This window comes from Sugiyamaella lignohabitans, chromosome D (assembly GCF_001640025.1).
Source record: "Sugiyamaella lignohabitans strain CBS 10342 chromosome D, complete sequence".
Lineage (NCBI taxonomy): Eukaryota > Fungi > Ascomycota > Dipodascomycetes > Dipodascales > Trichomonascaceae > Sugiyamaella > Sugiyamaella lignohabitans.
The window spans coordinates 1,373,242-1,385,515 of record NC_031673.1 but is presented as its reverse complement, the minus strand read 5'-3'; the positions used below and the strand labels follow the sequence as shown (position 1 = coordinate 1,385,515).

Sequence of the window (12,274 nt, the reverse complement as noted above, 5' to 3'; positions counted from 1 at the left end):
GCGTAAACGGTATACAATTTGCAATAATTTTAGTCACTTATGGTATTGAATAGCAGCAAATGAGTGTTATCTTATGAACTGGGTGACCAGATTGGTTCTAATTAATCTATGCTCGGTATCACCCAACTGCTGGGACCCCCAAATAACGACTCGAGCGCAGCGAGAGGAGCAGCAGGGTCTGGGGCGGAGCCCCAGCCGCCGGAGGCAGCACCACACCCGTATCATATAACAAAAAAGCAGAATCATATTAGTGTACAAGGTAAGAATCGTCCGAGTCAAGGCCGTCGTCGACAGGAACAGGGACCTCATTAACAAGGCCAGTAGCGACGTCATAAACAAGACCGTAGACCTTGAGTCCACGCTCCTTTGCAGCAGCCATGACACGGTCGTTTCTTCTAACGTTACGGACCTGGGCAATGACATTGAGCTCGACCAACTTCTGGCATCTTTTCTTGAAGTCGTCAATAGAATCAAGGGTCTTAGCATGGGTATGACGAACATCACGCAAATGACGGAGCCAGGCATCGAGCTCGCCGCCCATGCGCTCTTTCTTTAAAGTAGCCTCAACGCCCTTGCAGTCATAATGACCACATACAATAATATGGCTGACCTTGAGCGAGTCGACGGCTAGTTGTAAAACAGACAGCGAGCTGATATCCGAGTGCGACACGATGTTGGCGATGTTTCTGTGCACAAACACCTGGCCGGGATGCAAACCCAAACATGACTCTCCGGCACGGGAATCGGCGCATCCGAACCACAGGATATTAGGCTGCTGGCCCTTGGCGTTTTGCTCTAAAACGCCCGGAGCAGACGACGCCAGCTTGGCGGCCCATTCCTTATTGCCGTCAAGCAGCTTGGCAATGTTGTCACTAGGAGCAAAACTCATCGAAGATGTGCTGTGCAGACGGGTCGGGGTCTGGCAAAGTCTATGCAAGTAAAACGGACTCAATCGTCGGCCGATTGAGAACAGCGGGGCTCTATAAAGTCGTGATATGGCTATACCAGTGTTAGTGACTGGGAGACACCTGGGGGGACGGGGTCTGCCTCCGGCGGCTGGGGCTCCGCCCCAGACCCTGGTTGCTCCTGCTTCGCAGGAGATGCCGGGTCCGTTGACGTAACGACTCGAGCGCAGCCCCAGCCGCCGGAGGCACGAGCCCCCCCACCCCCTGATTTGGACCCTGCGTCTCAGGGGGTGATGTGCGGCTGATCACTTACCGAATGTGTGGTGCAGTTGTCAGTGTCAAACGTTACCCGGGTGGCGACCGTTGAGATGTACTTCAAGAGGTCGACGTGCGAGGAAACGATTAGCAGGGGTGCTGTGCTCTGGATGCGGTTCGTGCTGTGGTGAACCGGATTGGGATTTGTCGGGGTGGAAAAGTCGTGAAGAGACAGAAAATAAAATGTCAAAAAAAACAAAAATTAGGCGTAAGAAATGTGCCGTTCGGCTGTCGAACGGGTAAACTTTTTTTTTGTTGGTGCTTCGGGAAGTTAAAGAAGGGATGCGAAGCGATGCGAAGTGATGCGACGTGGAACTACGGGGTTAATTCGTGGTGTTTCGTCGTAGAAGTTATGTCGCAGTCGGTAGATTATTGCAGGTGATGCGAAACGATGCTGCTGAGTTTATCACTATCACTGGTTGGATAGCTGGTTGACTTAAAAAGTACTCAGTTCTCTGTTTACTTGGGATGTGTCTGGGTCAGGTTGTGGCCCTGTCGGTCTATACAGTAGGGAGTCACTGAACGTTTAAAATAGCCCGTTGTGGTTCGAACGGGTTTGAAGGGGTTTGATGCTGGTACCTTAGTAGTTGCGAAACTAGTACAACAGATGCTGGAGATGGCTCAATCGGCAGCAATAAACAGGCAGTCGGTGGAATAAGCTTGCTAATCGGCTTGGTTGCGAATCGGCTGGCAAATAGCTTGGTTTAGTTTATAATAAGTTGCTAGATGTATCAAGATTTCGGCTTCGAGTCGGTTTCTAATCTTACAAAAACCTTATATTAGTGTTGATCTGTTGATATTGACGGTTGAATAAGAATGGACTTTTTTTTTCATCGCTTGCTTCTATGCCCTGCTTCTTATATTATGGCTTACCGATATACGCGATACAAGCCCAGCATCAGTCACCCTCAGTATACGCATACTGGGCCCTGTCCCATTCCGTTATCTTGCTATAAAAAATTTAGCTGGATGGCATATCGAACTGGGTTGATGCACCTTAGGTTGCTACTGCGGCCGAATTGGGGTGCAGCGAAAGCTGTTTAGCCATTCACTTTACACCCTTTATCAGCGTATTATCAAACATTCCCGTGCAGCCTGCCTCTCTCAACAGAAAATTTTTTTAGTTAGAACGACAAATCTGGCTCGGGCCTGCATCTCTGCCCAGTCTTTCCACCCTCTCAATACAACCTTCGCATCCCCTGTATCTCTGTATTTCTGATTCTTTTTTTGCTGCTACTGTCTTGCGGCTGGTGCTACTGGTGCTGCTGGTGCTGCTGATGCTGATGCTGTCATTGCTGCTCTGCTGCTGCTACATTCACAGCTGGCCCGATGATGATACCTGGGTTCGCTGTAACATGGAACCCTGGCTGCCATCCGCGTCCATGCACGCGGTGCAGAATCGAAGCTTTCTGCCGGCCACCGACTGCTGTTGAGTCTGGTTGGGTTGCTATTGGGAGAAACATCCATGCCGGCGCTGCATCGGGGCTGCAACGGGTGCGATCCGGACATGCCTCCGGCGGCTGGGGCTCCGCCCCAGACCCCGCGGCTCCTCTCGCTTCGCTCGAGTCGGTTCTCCCCTGGGGGCCTGGTCTTTCCTGGATCGATTGTTCGCGGGGTTTTCTCCACTTGTGACCCGGGTCAGGGATTTGATCGGGAGGGAGTTGTCGGTTTTAGCGCTCCGTGTCCGGTCCGTCGTCGGTCTTACTTCGGTCATACTTGTCACCTTTCTCCGCAAGGATCTGCTGCTCCTTCCCCGCAAATTCCCACACTGACTCCGCAATTCCTCCGTTGGTCGTTGTTCTATTCTGGACGGCCTGCCTCCGGCGGCTGGGGCTCTGCCCCAGACCCGTGGCTCCTCTCGCTTCGCTCGAGTCGTCAGTGGGGGAGTCCAGTTTGTATCTCCACTGAGGGGCCGTCGGCGTCCCGACTCGAGCGAAGCGAGAGGAGCAGCGGGGTCTGGGGCGGAGCCCCAGCCGCCGGAGGCAGCAATGGCCCAACCGGGAATGATATGTACAAGCCATTGAATATCTCATCACCCGTAGAAAAGAGAGAATACGGTTTCGACGTATGGCCAGTGGGAATTAGGTTGATAGGTATTGGCGTTTGAGTCGGAACGGGTTGATTTGACGGATATTTCCGGGTTTGGTTATGTTAGAAATGGAGACTCTGGGTCTTCAGAATAGCTCGAACTGGCGTTGCTCTACGACTGTCGCCTGTGAGTGGGTTAAGAATTCGCTGGTCGCTAACGCTTTGTTAATTACGTGAGCAGATTCAATGTGTCGTTAGTTGAAACATAAACTAGCCAATCGGTGATTTCTATGCTGCAGAATCTTGTCAACTGACAGCATCCCTTTTGGTGGGAACGGTCGGGTGAGCTAGTTTCGTGCACCGTTGATGTGCACTCTTATCTGGCAGCATGACTTGTTGATCCTTTGCAGATCTCGGGATATCCTACTGTTACTAATAAAGGGGGTGACAATCACTAGTCATTTGCTTTATCTCACTAGTAAAAGTTAGAGCTTCGACGATAACTTCTTATGCGCTGAACTTAGCAAAGCAATTATAACAGAGCAAAAGCAGAGAATAGAGCCTGTTCAACTATACTATTCATTCATCAGAAAACGACATACTCTCAGATACTCCGAGAAATTCATGGTCAGATGATAATAGGCATTGGCACGAACAATAAATGGCTTTCCTATTAGTAGTAAAGATGTGTGAGATGTTTTGAATCCTTTCTAACTTACGGATGGCAATTACTGCCACAGCTAATGAACATTGCTAATGAACATTGGTATCAAGCGTCAGAGATGAATGATGAGAGTTTGATGCTGTATACTGGTGTGACTTCGGATTATATTTGTTTCCAAGCCTCGCCGGAGCCCCGTGTGTATGATTATTATCAGGGTAATAGAAGTGAAAAGATATTCGAACCTGACTATCTTTCTCAAGATACAGACTCATTACTGAGAACCAGACAAGATGAAATCGACCTCCACAGATATCTTGGAAAGCTACAAAGGAGAAGTGTACCTCTCGTGTATCCACGGTCCCTATTCCTTTGAAAACCTAAATACCGTTATCCCAGTAACTCTGATTTCAGCAGTTGCTACATGAACCTAAAAACTTAGGGAAATATTTGGACATAGTTTGATATGCGTTGAATACAATAATGGACTCGTAGAAGCCTATCTCGCATACATGAGATTCCCCATGCTTGAACCAGGGATTTCTATTAATTATATGCTTGAGGGTGTACCATTTTTTTCGCAATAATACCATGTCATTTAGATCTATCTCTTGACCCTTGGTCGTAGGAGAAGAGTGGAAGACGAGGACTGATATGGGTTGCCAGAGGCAAGCACTACTTATCCTGCTTCCACACGGACACTTGTAGTAATCACTCATGATTCTATGTAATACTGGTCCTCTACTTCTCATGAGTTAAAACTATTTAATACGCGCATCTGTATTATACTACAAAGTATCAAGTCTATCATCGATTTCTTGGGCACTGAGTTTTCTGAATCGGGGACCTGTAGTGCCCGAAACACCCTCGAAACCTAGCATATTATCGGCAGGCTCTCCGACAACGGCAATTTCAACGGTGTTGCCGTTCATATCACCTTCTATTGTTTCTTTGAGTGTTAGCAAAGCAATATGAATGGCGTCTTCAAGTTCAAGCTCTTCATTCCATCGCTTTTCAAGAAAGGTTTTCGCAGAGGTGCTACCTTTACCAATCGCAGTGGCCTTCCATGGGAAGTAAGAGCCCGATGGGTCAACTTGGTATAGACCAAATCCATGCGACTCATCATATCCAGCCACTAATAAACTAACTCCATAAGGACGAACACCACCAGATTGGGTTGCCTCTTGCACGGTCTTGGCCACTTCTTGAACCAGAATACGGGTAGGAGGGTATTCGTTATAGATGCGCTTGTATGATGTGTGAGCAGCTTTACGAGCTTTGTCGACTAGAACCCGGAAATCAGGGCCCATGCCACTGTAAACCATACCAATATCGGGTGTAACAAGAGCAATCTTGCTCAATGAATCTGAATTGATCAAATGAGACGAAGACTTCTTTTCTGTGGCTAATACAATACCGTTGGCAGCTGTTTAAATGTTAGTTCCAAAAATCCAAACATGACATGTCTAACTCGACTGGGATCTGTACGAAGCCATGCTGCTACTCTCGGTTCGCTCGAATCGAGTCTGCCAAAATGAACAAACTCAATCAAGCATTCGATCATAGACACTGAGAAAGCAGAGAAACATAGACGAATCAGAGAAAGAAATTGAGAAAGTAGCATATGGATAAGGACTCTAATACATGAGGCAACTCCATAACAGTAAATTAATCACATACCTTTAATACCCAGTGAGGTAACACCTTGGTTCACTGCCTGAAGAGCATATTCAATTTGAACTAATTTACCACTAAATTTAAGTTGTTAGTACTCCATACTCATGATAAACAAAAAATAATGTATATTTCTCATCTATTATAGCCATTGCCATCAAACACCATCTGGTGGCACTCAAGTCACCACTGAGCTCACCACAACCCCATCAACCAACACGGAATCCAACCAATGCTTACCTAGGGGAAAATGTCGTTAGAGAAAATGAGTATCTGTCAGCCATTATTGCCCTAAATTAAGTATTTATGTATCAAATGGCTCTGTATCTTGTATCGATCAGTATTTATAAGTTCGAGATGTGCTTGAATCCGGTGGCACACTGTAATATACTGATGGTGAGCGAGTTGCAGATGCGGCGCATAAGCACATATTACTTCGTGACCTGTACAAGCATATACTATATAACACATAGCTGGGAGCAGGTTCGAGAAATATGAAGAGCAGTTCTGGTTCGTTCATTCGTTTTATACACATATATAGACATGGCCACGTAAAACATTAGCTGTCCCATTATAAACATAAGGGATTAATCAGAGTCGGACAGAGTGAGATCAATGACATCAGACGAGTCAGCAGTGGCATTAGTTGCCGAACTAGATGCAGGTGACGAGATGGAAGCAGGTCTTGAGTTCCCAGCAGACCGTCTTATAGGAGGAGGTGCAGGTGGAGGTGCCCTAGGGCCTCTTACAGGCTGCGTCCGTGGAGGAAACGTGCCAGTAACTGGTTCTGCATGACTGGGAGTATGTAGAATATGCTGACCTAACAGTCCAGTGGTAGAAGGTTGTGACCATGGAGGTAAAGGCGCCTCTACCGGAGAAGTTGAAGAGTTATGGCGCCTTTTGTGAGACTCGGCTACATTAGAATATTCTGACCGAGGCCGTGGACCCAGTCCAGTACCTATACCCAGCCCTGGGAGACGACGGGGTGGTTGTGACAATAGGTTCTGGCGCCAAGGAGGGTTGGAATGTGTTGGATTACCAGTATCCGATACATCTATGTCACTGCGATTAGGGTGTAACCTCCTAGTAAGATCTTGAAATTGGGACCCGGTGTCAGCAGCAGCAGGCCCACCATGAGGACTTGGTAACCTTGTCTCACTAGTTTGATCATTGATAATGGGTCCTTTAGGCAGCATCGTACGAAATCCGTTAGAACTCGACTGGGAAATATATGGAGGACGCGACGGCATTGAAGGATTTTGCACAGGAAATTCGCTATTTGCTGGAGTAAATGATGTCCTAAGAGACTGTAAGGCAGATGCAGCCGCTGTATCTCTGCTATTAGGGATGCTCTCTATAGCAGGAACAACATCAAGACTCTCAGCCGGGTGATTTCCATTATCTTGTATGGTATCCTTCTTTGCAGAGTCATTGGAAATGCCATTAGAAGCTGCTACAATATCAGGGTTGATCGAACCATTACTAGTAGCAGCACTGGTAGAACCAACCACCGAGTCCAATATCCTTGGAGTCACAGCCGGAGTCGGTTCCGGAGTAGAAGTAGCAGCAACATCAGCTCTCGCACGAGCTAACGCAATTTCAGCATCATCCTCGACATTTCCTGCATCAGTCGATAACCCATCACCAGTCAGATCTTTAGGAGTGGGCACTTGAGTTACTTTTGCAGTCGTATCAGGAAGTTTGTTGAACAGTAACGAAGAGCTCAGTAGAGTATCTTGTAAGGATAAAGTATAGTCGTCTAAGTTGGGCGAGTTGTGATTGCTTTCTGGGGGATTGCTAGTAGGAGTATGTGGTTGATCGCTTGACTCATTTGAAACTGTATTTACTCCATTCACAACACCATGACTAGCTTGATCTGTACCATCATCTACAGGAACTGATGCAGATTCTCCATCCAGGACCACCCCATCAGCAACATCACCAAACAGGAGCGAAGTACCAGTAAATGAATTCCTCCCATACAAGTTAGTAATAGTCTCAAAGTCGTCACTTTCATTATAACGAGCTTGCTGCTGAGCTTCCCGTTGAGTCTCCTGTCCAGCCTCTTGTTGAACCGGTTGTTCTTGTTGCTGATGCATGGCAGGAGGTGCCTCATCAGTCATGTCGTCATCTGAATCACTCAATTCAATAACCTCGGGTTCTTGTCTCCTAGCCGCTACAGACTGCACCGCTACACTAGGTGTCGACCGCATCGACGCATCGGCTGAACCAGGTTCTGCCTTTATCACCTTTTGTCTTTTAACTCGTTGTGTGAGTGCATCATCTTCACTATCATCACTGTCTGACAAGTCGACTGCACCCACCCCCTTTTGAACCCAAGTTCCATCCGGCAGGATTTCAACATCCTCAGCATTCTTGTCCGTGTTGTCGAGAATATCTTTAAAATACCCATCTAGCCGTAATTCATCATAAGTAATGGGGTTGGAGCAAATAGAGCACTTCCACGTCGGTCCTTGTAACTGTAGCTGGAAAAACGTCTCTGCATCAAGACAGTCAACATGTTTGCAATGCATCGATCTAATTGGTGTATCAATCCGTCTATAACTCACAGGGTCCTTTAAACTGTGCACCGTAGTCGTAGCTACAACATCCTCATCTTGGTTCTCATCTATTATCGCCTGCTTCACTGACTCTCGGCTGATCCATGGCTGCTTCTTGATGTTGTCGATAAGTTCTTCAATGGAATGGGGAATTGCCAAGAATGTCATAATTATAAATGTCTTGCGGAGATTGGGGTCAGGAGGCCGGTCCCGCTCTTTAGGAGGAAAATTAATTGTCGCATCAAGAGTATATCTGGTCCGGCCAAGATCATGACTCTTTTTAACATATGGGGTCACATTTATCGGCAAAGTTGAGCCTGGTTTGCCCCTAATACCTTTTGTCGCTGACACTGGTATAACCTGGCTACTAACAACTAACTCAGTAATGCTGGGGAAATAAATATGTTGGTGTTCCTCAGGTGATTGAACGTTGTACTCAATTCCTAAAAGATAAACTTGCTTCTCGCCCGACTCTATACTCGACCATGGTATATCATCTGGGAGTGTGAAATTAGTAGACCTCCGATTAGTCTCAGAATATGGCGGTTGGAATATTAGAGGCGTATGTAGTCGTGTGGTAAGATCATAAAATGGCGATTTGACAATATTTATTGCTTGATGATTGATCATAGGTATTTCGGGAGGTTTATATTGAGATGCATAGCCATTGAATAAGCTTGCAGACGAACCTTGATATCCCGACTGTGGTGCCAAAGGTCCAGTTCCATTAACAGTGGTACCACTAGCAATACTGTTTACTTGTTGTGTGTAAGTCATAGGATTTGTCATAGAGTTGATCCAATCACGGGTGGTAATGAGCTGAGATCCAGTTCTATTCGGTGCTGGAGACTGGCTAGATGATGGGTTCCTATTACCCATGTTTAGCAATGCAGTACTGCGCGAACTTGGATGGTCCTGTACAGCATCTATAAGTGCCGCATGCACTCTATTGATTCGTTCTCCGTCATTTTTCCGTAGTCCAATTTGAAGGTATTCTAGCAGTCTATTCTGTAGTTCGACTTTCCTTCCACTAGCTGCTAAGCCAAAGTTTCGCAGAACGATTTTAAGTTGCGTGACAGTTAGCACCGAGCTAATATAGCTCAGCGCTTCATCATAAACTGTTTGCGTGTGGTCTACCATGACTAAAATCTTTCATCATACCACTAACTGACTGCAGAAAACAATGATATTCAAGCGCTATAGTGGAATAGTTCAATAGAATACCTTCGCATGACCAACAAACAACACTAATCCTAACACCTAATGACGAGCCAGCAATCTAACTAACAACCAATAAGATGTGCAACTAGGAAAACCAGTTACGAGACCACAGTGGAATGCCAGTGAATAATATGATACTGAGCCTCTTCACCAACAAAGTCGCTGCAGCCCTTGTTTCAATAAATGCCTCAACGATTTATGAAAATTCCGACAAGCGGCTCAACCCTAGAACAACATATAATCAAGAAACACGCACAGTCAAACGGCCAGCAAGCTTGAAGATGTTCTTCAATCGTTGTTCTCGCAGCGATCAGTTGGTAATGAACTGAGCACGTTTCGCCTGTTGAGGTCTGATAAACTTTACCGCCCAGGCTGAGCTATATTGCGAAGTTATCAACCAAGAGTAACTTCAGCAAGCTCGATAACTTGACAACTCAAGTTTTCTATAGGACAAAAATGATTCTATCGCTTTGTAGCGTTTCTCTTTCGATAAGCGGTTTTTTCCAACTTTCTATCATCAACACTGGCTTCTCCATCGAAATCCGAACAAAATACCCTTTCCCAAGGTTGCCGCTTTGTACGCGGCGTTCATTGTCTTTGGTATATTTTAAGAAGTTTTGACCACCATAGCGTAGTATTCAGTATATAAATATACTTCTTGAACAATTCTATAGTTGTATAGTATTTTAAGAAATATTTCTGAATCTTACTGGTGGAAATCGATATTCTATCATGGCCCTCAACACTTTTCGAGCCGCACGCTCTACTCCTATGCACCTTACCTAACGATATTTACGAGTTGTCTGGTTCTTAAATATTTCTCTGACCCATATTGGTCTTCTTATCTGTGTAAGATTATGGGTTGAAATTCCCTTATTATGCGTTCTTCAGGCGTTTGCTGGTTTGTATGAGAACAACGCAATTTTCCGTTTGCGGATCGTTTCTTCCCTAGCTATATAAGCAGGCTATTCTGCATCTAATTCTGATATCCTTCCTTTTTATTTAATTTAATATATTTGTATTTGCTTGGATCGAAGAGGAACAAGTCAACCAGTAGTGAGGGGTAAATGAGACATAGTTCACGCTTTGATATTAGCATTTTCAGCTGACAACATGTGTCGGCATGCGCAAAAACTGTCGAGATGAAGATACAGTAAAATATCTTTAGCTAGTTGTACTCAAGTAATAATTAGATCCCGTCAAACGGGGTCTTCTCCGTAGACCCAAGACTGCTGGTTGATGGTGCAAGACTACAGTTTGAGTGGTATATCCAGGTGGACCAATCAAACTTGTATTTCCTGGTTCAGCTCATGAAATAATCTCTCCAAGAATTGACCAACTATGGTCTCTAAAAGCTGATAGCTTTCAGGTGGTATTCCTTCGGTCGCATGGTCTCTGGCTCATGGGTGTAAGGATATTGATGACAGGTCTTTGTGGCCCTTACCAACTAATATCCCTGTTTATACTCCAATCGATGGGCAAGTGAGTTTCAAATAAGATAATTTGGTTTGCGTTCGACTTTCATGGTCAGAAATCCAAGAACTCATATTTTCACTAGATTTTGTCCGCCAGGTTAGCGGTATATGTTCAAGTCCCTCTCCTTTAATGCCTTGGTGACTCTCGATATTTCCTAACAAGTTGCTGAAATCTGAGAAAAGAAAATAATTTTGAAAAAGTAAATTTCCTCGATGTTATAGAAATAAACCGCGATTCCCAGGAACCAGCCGATGCAGACAAATCAAAAAAAAAAAAAAAAAGAGACCAATAATGAGCAGTAACGCATTAGGGTCGTTGAATATCGGGACCGATTTTGCCAAAGCAGTAGCATTGACAATGCTACTGAAGGTAGACTACGTAGAATGTGTTTGCCAGTGCTAGAATCAAGAGCAGCCTCAATAGTAGCGAATGTGAGAAGATTGATCGGCATGCTAATGATATTGGCTCCGAGTTACCTCCCTAGTCGACAGGGATTAGAGTTAAAGATCAGCGATGATGGCTGATCCTGATAGCGATATCGTACATGCATGTCACTGATAAGGCATGTGGGAACTATCGCATACTGAATCACATTATAAACTTTATTTGAATTTCAACCAGAATTAGCCGATATAGACCAAAATGGTTAACCACTATGGACAATGAGTTAGGTCGAATATGACATTTCTAAGGCCGAGTTTGTGCCGAGGGTTAAGTCTGGATGACCTGGGAAGGGGTTTTCAATTCAGCATTTAAATGTTCGTAGAACTACTCAAATTATATTATGAGAGACTGGCCACGGTGATTAGTAGAAATTAGTCGGCGATCTGATAAGTACAGTTCAAAATCTGGATTGGTATACGGAATTCTCCTAGGCAAAGGGGCCCTGCCTTATCACGATCCAAAAATCCAACATGTCTAGAATGAAGCAGTCGGAAACGGATGGGAAATTGAGAGGAAAAAACTTTCTATAAAAATCTTATTCAAGTGGGATTTATAGAAAGGTACTTTGACTAATACCGCGTGAAAAGTTTCTAAATGTCTCAAGGCTCCATGGCTGGCTCCAGTCATAATCAAAAAAACAAATTCATGCAGGGACCAGACCCTGCATGGCCGACGGCACCTCGACTCGAGCGAAGCGAGAGGAGCAATGGGGTTTGGGGCGTAGGCCCAGCCGCCGGAGGCAAAAGACGAAAAATGTGCTACTACCAGCTGCCAGCGCTGGAGCTGTATAAATTCATAAAAATACATGATTATCAAACAGAGAAAGCAAAAGTGACCCGTGAATATCTAGTCAATAACGAGATGACCCGTGGGAGGGCCGGTGCTGTACTGGCTGTAACGAAGATCGAAATCACTGAGATTGTTACTAGCATCATGCGAGCTTTGGCCATACGAGACCATTGGATACTTTTCTTCCGACAGGTTATTAC

The 12,274-nt window shown here is 45.4% G+C and overlaps 3 protein-coding genes across 3 annotated transcripts; all 3 read right to left on the bottom strand.

Moving 5' to 3' along the window:
• Positions 1-247: 247 nt before the first annotated feature.
• On the bottom strand, positions 248-889 carry NCE103 (carbonate dehydratase NCE103; the record flags this gene model as incomplete). Its single annotated transcript, XM_018882183.1, has 1 exon — positions 248-889. The coding sequence occupies one exon, from the start codon at positions 887-889 to the stop codon at positions 248-250; it is 642 nt and encodes a 213-aa protein (XP_018736586.1).
• Positions 890-4,697: 3,808 nt separating this feature from the next.
• Positions 4,698-5,234, bottom strand: PRE8 (proteasome core particle subunit alpha 2; the record flags this gene model as incomplete). Its single annotated transcript, XM_018882182.1, has 1 exon — positions 4,698-5,234. One exon carries the CDS (start codon positions 5,232-5,234, stop codon positions 4,698-4,700), a length of 537 nt encoding a protein of 178 aa, XP_018736585.1.
• A 936-nt stretch (positions 5,235-6,170) lies between these two features.
• NFI1 (SUMO ligase NFI1) lies at positions 6,171-9,284 on the bottom strand (the record flags this gene model as incomplete). The annotated part of the gene is made up of 1 exon (XM_018882181.1): positions 6,171-9,284. One exon carries the CDS (start codon positions 9,282-9,284, stop codon positions 6,171-6,173), a length of 3,114 nt encoding a protein of 1,037 aa, XP_018736584.1.
• Between the last annotated feature and the right edge of the window lie 2,990 nt (positions 9,285-12,274).